Genomic DNA, 9,450 nt, shown 5'->3' with positions numbered 1-9,450 from the left:
TTTCCAACTCATACCCAAATAATCCCACATATTTCCTCGTGAAGACTTAGGTGGTAGGGCCAGCAGAACGGCATGGCAATTACATCACTGGATTCCCATATGGCCAACCACGGTTCAAGTCCTAGACCAGTGGCTTGAAACTCATGCCAGGTGCATGTGTGTGCAAGCCCAAGATACTGGGAGAATGGAGAAGGGATCGTGGTGTGGCTATTCCCACTGATTTCTTTCCTTCTCACTGTCGTCTCTCTCTAGCAAGCATACATGCCCTAGGGCAAAAACCTCTTAAAAAAAAAAGACTTAGGGGGATCACTGAAGGTACACTTAGTCTTCTTTACCTCTGCATTCCCTCAAACTCCACTTGTCCAGCCTATGGCCCAGGATGAAGTATCCAGTTGAGTCAGTGCATGCAGGACAAAAAAGGGCACTCACCTAGTTTAAAAACACCCAAGATGCTTAGCCCTGAATTTAAGCAGCACATGTGACCTGGTCCATTCTGGTTTCAAGTTCAAAGGCATCGGGCCGGTCCTGTGGGTTAGCAGCTAACATATCTTTCAAGAGCTGCTTGATCCCCTCAGACATGGAAGTCCTGCGTTTCTGGGGGATGTGCAACTCCATCTTTGGGTTTTCTAGCAGCGCCTCGCCAACAGGGACGATCTCTGTCCCTTGTTTAATATAGGTCCCCAGGAGCTCCTTCTTGGTCTCAGAGTCAATAAAAGTGATTCTTTCTATCATTGCCCAGATGATAATGCCCAGGGCAAAGATGTCTGCCTTAGCTGTGTAGTGTCCCTCCCAGACTTCGGGAGCCATGTAGAAGTCTGAGCCGCAGGCCGAGGACAGCCAGTATTTATTCACATTCACATTTTTGTTGTCTTGATTGCCCTCTTTGCCTCGGTGTGCCAGCCCAGCACAGACCTTGCTTAGTCCAAAGTCTGCCACCTTGAGGATGGGGGTGCCAGATCGCTCTGTGATGAGGATGTTGTCTGGCTTTAGGTCCCTGTGTACGATGTGGTTTTTGTGCAGGAAGGCAATGGCGCTCGTGAGCTGTAGCATGAAGCTTTTGTTGGTGGCTGGGTCCGGCCTCCGGGACAGGACGTACTGATTCAGGTCTCCACCTTCACAGAACTCCATTACAAACCATAGATAGCAGGGCTCCTCGGCATAACCCAGGATCCTTTCTCCTAAATCAAAGGAAGACAGGAAAGAGCTTGAGTACGATAGACACACTCATAACACTTTAAGACTAAAGGGATGTAGCACAATGAAGAGTGACCATGGTGGCAACTGTTCCAAAGGGTGTCACACAGCTGGCACCAAGCCAACTCCACATGTAGGCCCAGGATAAGTCAAGGTAGAATGCAGGCATCAGGGACTAGTGTCAAACATCTGAGGTCAAGCACCTGGGGATGGAAGTAAAATGCCCAGATAGGGGGCCAGAAAGTGGTGTGGTGGTTAAGGTACTGGACTCCCAGATGGCCAACCATGGTTTGCATCCTGAACCTGGCAGCTTGAAACTCATGCTGGGCATGTGTGTGTGTATGCCCAAAATTCCAAGAGGAGAATGGGAGAAGGGACTGCAGCATGGCCATCCCACTGGGGGGTGGTGGAGTGTGGTGATTTCTTACTTTCTATCTCTGTCTCTCCTGCAAGTGCATGTGCCCTAAAGCAAAGAAATCTCTCTCAAAAAAAGACACCTTGATAGGAACTTAGTTTTTACCGCAGGCTGGTTGACAACAGCCATTTGCTTCACTATCTCTAAACAGGCAGTTTCATGTCTCCCATACATACTTCCCAAGGCTGCTGGGAAAGTGAGACAAGGTAAAGCATGTAAGGCCATCAAGGATGTGCTGCTTCTACTATCACTGGTGCTCCACGCCAGGAAATGACCTTCCCTCTTTTTTCCCCCCAACTTGTATAATGACTGTTGTTCTTGTATCTATGGTGATACTATACTCAATCATATTTTATTTTAGGGGCACATTCCAGGCCACCAGTATTTTCTGCTAGCCTACCATATGCCTAGCACAAGTTTGGCACATAACACACCCTGAACTCTATGAAGCTTAGTTTCAAGGAGCTGACAGATTATCTACACAGCAACTGTTACGGGCCATACATCTGCATCAAGGTCAACTTCTGAGTGCTGAAAGGAAGGCAGGAGTTGCCAGGTCTGAAGGAGTCAGAAGGGGCAGGACTTGAGCTACTTTTTAAAGGAAAGACAGGAGATCTGCAGAGGAAGGAAGGAGGGAGGGAACTGTAACATGAGAGAAGGAACAGCTAATGGAACACAGAGACAATGAGCAGAAAGGTGTAAGAAGGTCTGGTGGGAACAGTGGAGTATGAAGTAGACATATATGGTAGTGTTCAGTAGCATGAGCTTGAAACTCCAGGAACGCTGGTGACATCAGCCACTGTTCATTGGAGCCTTACTGCTTGTGCCACTGTGGATGGACCCCCAATATTCTTTTATAAAGCAACTGAACCGATTCTTACGTGGAAGTCACCCAATGGCTAAAACTGTCCCAAATGCCAAGCAGACAAATTATCTCATCTTGCTCATGAGTAGGCTGGGCCCGCAAGTGAAGGAACTTTGCCTGGGTGGTCTGGGGCTCACCTCTACCTGAGCGAGGTCCTAAAGAGGAGTCCTCTGGTCCCCAGTACCATGCACCATTCTACCAAAAACAAGGGCTGTGCCTCCTCAGACAGCCTCTGCCAGAAGGTTCCTTCATTAGTCATTTATGCCATTTTATTATAATGAGAAGCAGTGATCTGGATACTCTGCTAACCTTAATGACCCTGAAATTACCAAGGCACACAGTCTACCAAAGCTAGTGGTTTCAGAGGTCTAGGTTGAGCCAAAGATGACTTGACACATAAAACAAACACTTTAAGTCTGGACCACAATCTGACAGGGCCTTACTTCCCCTGTAATTATATAATTTATTTGTTTTTATTACTCACAATCAAAGTAATACAGGTAAAACCAGTTTAGGGCAGATGGGTTTTTGGGTTTTTTTTTTTTTTTTTGCCTTGTTTTGTTTAAAAATCAGTTACTTCCCCTCTCATAATCCTCTTTCTAGGTCACTGGCTGATGGGCTGAGGCTATCTAAAAACAGTGTAAAATGAAGCAGCCATCTGAAGCCTAAATAAATCTGGACTCTAGAGTAAAGACCCATAAAAAGGAGAGCAAGAAATGTTTTTTGGAGGTACAGCCAGGAAGGAAAAGATTCAAAAGCCATCAATTCCTTCTGCAAAGGCCACATCAGAAAACAGTGAAACTTCTAGTGGGGGAATAAAGGGTGGGGAATGATGATTATTTCATATACAAAGTAGGTAACTATGGTAACTAAAGGAAAAAGAAAACAAGTCTGCAAAACAGACTATAATGCGAGTCCAGATTATAAGACGCCTGGGAGAGGAAAAGTAGGGTGAAAGTGCCCTATGTTAGTGAGTGGATGGGACCCTGGGGCCTGAGGAGCTTGCTCTGAAGAACTGCGCTAAACTCGGGTGGGGCTAGGATGGGGCTGTTTTTTGGGAGGAAAACAGTGTGGACAGGAAGAATAGACACCGTTAATGAGCATGACAAAATGGCAAACTGTGAAATATAGCTACTTGTCACAGAGACAAAAGCACTTTTTTGCACAGACAAGGACATTGGGCTTATTTCACGAGAGGGATGGAGCATGTGTTTTCACCAGGAAGCCCTAACTGTCCACTAGAAAATGGAAGAGGCATGTTAGAATTCTGGCCCTGGGGGGGTCTCACAGTGGCACAGTGTAACGCCACTGGAGCCAGATGTGGAAGGTTCTGGGTTTGTGCCCTGGGACCTCCCTAAGCATGCAGAGCACTCAGTCCAGGCAGACTGGGGTGATCGATCACAGCTTGAAGACCTTCTTAGGGTACCGTCTATCTCCCTCAGGGAAGAGACAAACTTGGAAGAAAAAAAAAAAGGAAATGAAAAAGAATTCACTCCTTTCCTTTAGGCTGATTGCCCACCTGGGCTGCTAAGCTGCTTCAGGGCTGAGGGAGGAGACAAGCACAGTGCCTGGAACCTGGCAGGAACGTGGTACATACATTTCTGTGGAAAAGCAAGCCTGGATGAAATAACAAGGAGAGGACAGATATGCAAGCGAGGAATCTGGGTTTAGGTTCCATGTCTGTCCTAGTTTACTGGGTAAATTCTTAGCTCAAAGGAAAACATAGGGAGACAGGCATGATGGAAAGACAGCTAGAACCTTGGGCAAGTCCCTGAACCTCTCTTCATCATTATAATTCCTCAGTCTTAACTATCCAATAATTATTGTGAATTAAGTCACAGATATGAAATATTGGGTCATCGGGAAAGTCATAACACATTTTTAGATAGAGAAACAGAAAAATACGTTTCGACTTTTCTGATGACCCAAAATGTTTCATAGAGTATAAGATGCTTTGGCAGGATCACACACTGACAACCAGTAACATCGTTCCCACTGGCTTAAGGACTCTTAGAAATCACCGATTTCAATAATCCAATGCTACTGGCCACAGCTTTCACATTAAACCAAAGATGAAATTTAAATCAGAAAATGAAAGTGGAGGATTCCATTTGACATGACGTTTCTTAGGCCACAACAGCTAAAACCCATGTTCTAGCTAAACCAGGCCATTCTGTTACTGGGGATGACTCCTCTACCTGAAAAGCCCCTCCCTCATTTCCGCAGGTGTAACTGAATCCCAGCCTATTGTACACTTGCCCGATTTCCCTCTTCTGACAGACCAAACCCCAAAGTCTTACACTTTTAGTTTTTTAAAAAAAGAATTATTTTATTTATTAATTCATTCATTTTAACTTGACCAGACAGAGATATGACTTGAACTGCAGTCAGCCATATGAGTGTGTCCAGTGCCTTAACCACGCCATCTGCTGGTCCCCTCAAACTTTTAGTTTTTATTAAATTATACTAGATATTCTGCAACCCATGGCTTACTATTTCTATTGAATCATGATACATTTTTCTATGTAAAAATGATGACTTTTCCAATGACCCAATACTTAACAAGAAATGATGGTGAATATTTTAAGGTGGGGGTTAGATTTCTTACTTAAGTCTTCCAGCCTTCCCAGTGGGACTCGGTTATTTACCAAGGTGACTACATTGGGAAAGGAAAAATGGCTAAACTTACAGGGACTACGGAACACGGGTTCTGATATGACAGTAATTCCTTAAGACAAAATGTCACTGTGATCCACCAGTAAGAGTAGGGGCTGACAGAGGTCAGGTGACCAATGAAGTTTTAGCTCAGGTCCATCTCACAGTGGGCCCGTGGGACCAACTGCACACACTCACATTCCTTTCAAAGTTTATTCATTTCTTCTAAGTGAGAAAAAGACAGTGACGGACACTCCCAACAGGGTCCTGACACTGACCCACTCCCAGCCTTCGGCCAGCCCTGAATCACCGGCATGTGTGCCTGGTGTACTTAGGGAGGTCTCTGGAGGCAAATCCAGAACCTTCCCACGTGGGTCAGCCTCAGTGTTGCATTTTACCGCTGTGCCACCATCTGGCTCCTGTTATTTTTAAAGCTTATTTATTCTAGGAGTCTGAAAAGGAAAGTCAGACAGAGTAGAGGACTAACTATGATAGACTTAAATGTGTCAGGATAATAAGCAGTTCAATAACATGTATCACAAGTCTTGATAATGCTTAATCAACTTGATAAAAAAATTTCACTCTAGGGATTTAGTCTAAAAGTACCCTAAGAGACATAAAAACAAACACACCAAAAGCCTACCACTAACAACAGAAACACCCCAAACAGCAAATATACCCATAACTGGTATTCCACATACTATAGTAAAAGAGAAGGACTGGAAACAACTAAATTGTCTAAGAATGAATAATAAACAATTATAGTAGTGCCACTTGACTGAACGCTTTATAACATGCTTTGAGGGCATGTTATACTTTAAAACTTTACTTAAATAGAAAGTCCTAAGAGAAGGTCAATTAAGTTGCTTTTTTTGGGAGAGGTTTTCGCTATAGGGCACGTGTGCTCACCAGAAAGACAGAGAGAGACAAAGATACAGAAAGCAAGAAATCACCACTGGGGAATGGCCACACCGCAATCCATTCTCCTCCATTCTCCTCTTGGGCAAGCACACACATGCACATGTGGCACGCGCCTGGTGTGAGTTTAAGCCACCGGGTCCAGGACTCAAACTGCGGTCGACTACATGGGAGCCCAGCGACATAGCCATTACACTAACTACTGGTCCCAAGGTCAATTAAGTTTTAATGCGAAGGAAGAAAAGGAGGCAGAAATTATAGTTATGTTTAAGAAAGAATGAGAACCTAGACAAATGAAGGTTGAATACCTTCTGACCACAGCCTTCCCCATTACATTTTTAGAATATTTCCTCATTTCCCAGAAGGTATGTGTACCTGACAGAGACAAAAAGGAAGCACACCTCAATGGTGCTCCACTTTCTTCCCTTTGTTTCTCCATTCTGTCAGGATTCTGGGTGTCTCACACATGTTTTTCAAGCCAGCAGGGCTGGGACTTGAACTGTGGTCAGCCACATGAGATCTGGCTCCCCAAGCACAGGGTTTGTCTACTGTGCTACAGGACTGGCCCTATTCCTGTAGGAATTTGACTTGAATATTGAAATATTTTAAAGAACTGGCTCAGCTAAAGTTCAAGCCTGAGAGGCTGAAGATAAGGACTCACCCTGGCAAGTCTTCCCAAAGAAAAATGAGTATACAGACCAAGCCCTGGTCCCAGTCTCAATGATTTGGAGGTGTGTTATGTCACTGTAAAGAAGCTGAGTACATGTCGACTACACAGGGCTGTGTCCAAAGTATTTTCTGAGATGGTCAAATAAATGTAAGTGGCTGCCAAGGCAAGATACCATGTCCTACAGTCACCAGGAAGGAGCCCACAAGCCTAGTACAAAGGACAAGGGCTGTGGAGCCAGCCAGACTCTGGGCTGGCTTTCACTTCTACTTACATGGCCCCTGACCCTGCACAAACTTAAGATCCTGAGAATCTGTTTCATTTTCCATAAATTGGGAAAAAATACCACCATCGCTGGACTGTTGTCCATCGCTTACTTGTGACACATGAAGCACTGTGCAGGGTACCTGGACACCACTGGCAACCACCCAATACCATTGTAAGGCACAGAAACTGGAGAGAGTATATGAATGTAAATCTGGACCCCACCTCCCCATCCCCTGCTTCACTAGTGTCATACTGGACAAGTGACCTGACCTTGATGGATCTTGAGGGTCTCACCTCTAAGATTGGGTTACAAAGATTCCAACTTCAGTGGAGAGGATTACATGAGAGAAGGAATGTGAAAATTTAGCTATTACTACTTGGAAGGCTACAGGGATCTTGTTAAAATACAGATTCTACCAGTCAAACAGGGAGAGGGGGTCCCCACGCCAGTCTGGGGTCAAGTATTTCTCTCCACATCCAATGAGCCTGGCCACATACCTAAGCTTCAGCTTTTGCCAGGGTCATATCTGATTTACCCTTTTACAACCCAATCCTTCGCCCCTAACATTTTCTACACTTCTGGTTGCTGGTTCTGTGGAGCACCTTCCACAGGCTGCAGTGAAGTAACATGTTATACTGTAACCAGTGCCTTTATTAGACTGGGCACTCATGGTGGAATGAAATGAAGTCTCTTGGTTTCCCCAGGGTAACAACCCCCGCCCCACACACACACACATGCAGGTGTTCAATAAAGTGGTGAAATAAATCAAGATAAGAATCCTTGAGTTGGGGGACCAGTAGATGGTGTAATGGTTATGCCGCTAGAATTCCATGTAGTGGACTGTGGTCCAAGTCCCAGACCTGGCGGCTTAAAACTCACATCAGGTGCATGTGCATGTACGTGCATACCCAAAATCCTTAGAGGAGAATGGAGAAGGGACTGTGGCATGGCCATCCGTCCTGGGGATGATTTGTTTTCTGTCTCCCCAACAAGCACACACATTGTATAGCAAAATAGCACTTAAAAAAAAATCGTGAATAGAAAAGGCTTAAAAAAGAGGAAGATCAGGGAAAGTAGTTATAGGGTACGCAGAATATGTAAATCAGAGACAACTAGGTTGGGATCCAGAATTTTTGAGTAACTAGGAGAGTAGCTATCGCTAAGGAAACCAAAGTTTGAATTCATAATGAAAATGAATTTAAGACTTTACTAAAAAGCTGAGTTCTACTTGACAGTTTGGTTTACACTATAAAGAGCCTTACCCAATGCAACCCCAATTAACCGAAACACTTAATTAAGTAAGGGCTGTTTCTATCTTCTGGGGCTGGTACCTAAAATCCCCAATGCACAGACTAGGAAGGTAACTGATCGGCAGCATGAGAAATCTACATGGTTGCCCCAAGACATTCAAGAGTAGACTAGAAAGCAGAAAGAGTCCCTGGTGGCTGGCACATTGAAGGAGCTAGCAGAAATCACTATTGCCATAGTACTAATGAATACATAATTAAAAATAAATAGTAGCCATTAGTTTGTGAGTAATATAAGATTATGGCCTTTACAACCAAGGAAAACAGAACTCAAATAGCGTAAGCCCACCTGTCCCAACAGTGCCCCATAGCGGTTAAGAAAGCACCCTTAAGATTCAAATTTGAATGCCTGGGCTTGAAACTAGGTTGTTATTTGCTTAGTTTTTATATGGGATAATTTCATTACCTTCTATGCCTCAGTTCCCTCACCTGTAAAATAATCAAGTACTGACTTCAAAAGGTGGTTAAGTGAACGCATTAATATGTATAAAGCCTTTAAACGGCACCTAGCATATAGCAATTGGCAAGTTTAACTTCTATTTACAGGGAGAAACTGGGACTAAAACCTTGACTCCAAGTCCAGTGTTCTATTGTATCTTGTTTAATTTAAAGGGCCCTAATGCCACTGTTTTTTTTTCTTTTTGGAGAGGTTTCTGCCATAGGGCGCGTGCATTCGCCAGACAGAGAGAGACAGAAAGCGAGAAATCACCCCCCAGGGGGGATGGCCATGCCGCAATCCCTTCTCTTCCATTCTCCTCTCAGGATCTTGGGCACGCACGCACGCACACACGCCTGGCGTGAGTTTTAAGCCACCGGGTCCAGGACGCGAACCGCGGTTGACTACGTGGGAGTCCAGCGACATAACTATTATGCTAACTGCTGGTCCCCCAATGCCACTTTCACCAATGTCCAAAATGACAAGCCAAAGATCGCCATCCAGCTCTCTGCCTCTTTACCCAGGGGGCCCTCTATAAGCTGAGACCTAAGCTCCAGTAGAGAACTCGAGAGCTGCTTTCTAGGTGGGATAGGGGGCCCTGCACTCCTCTCAACCCGAAGGTTTCCCAAAGTACTCGGCAGGCTGGAGAGTTTTCAGGGTAATGACCAATCCATTCCTGAGACCCTGGTCTCCCCACACTAGTTCCTCCCTCCACTATCTTTCCC

General features: G+C 44.9%; 1 protein-coding gene across 1 annotated transcript in view; it reads right to left on the bottom strand.

The window, feature by feature from the left end:
• Positions 1-460: 460 nt before the first annotated feature.
• Positions 461-9,450, bottom strand: part of STK35 (serine/threonine kinase 35) — a gene marked incomplete at its 5' end in the record, with an annotated part of 14,643 nt that continues 5,653 nt past the window's right edge. The window contains 1 exon segment of the mRNA XM_027766476.1: positions 461-1,178. Within this exon segment, the coding sequence (XP_027622277.1) occupies positions 466-1,178 (713 nt within the window).

This window comes from Tupaia chinensis, unplaced genomic scaffold, assembly GCF_000334495.1.
Source record: "Tupaia chinensis unplaced genomic scaffold, TupChi_1.0 Scaffold143574_1, whole genome shotgun sequence".
Lineage (NCBI taxonomy): Eukaryota > Metazoa > Chordata > Mammalia > Scandentia > Tupaiidae > Tupaia > Tupaia belangeri.
This window is presented reverse-complemented; position numbering and strand designations above follow the sequence as displayed.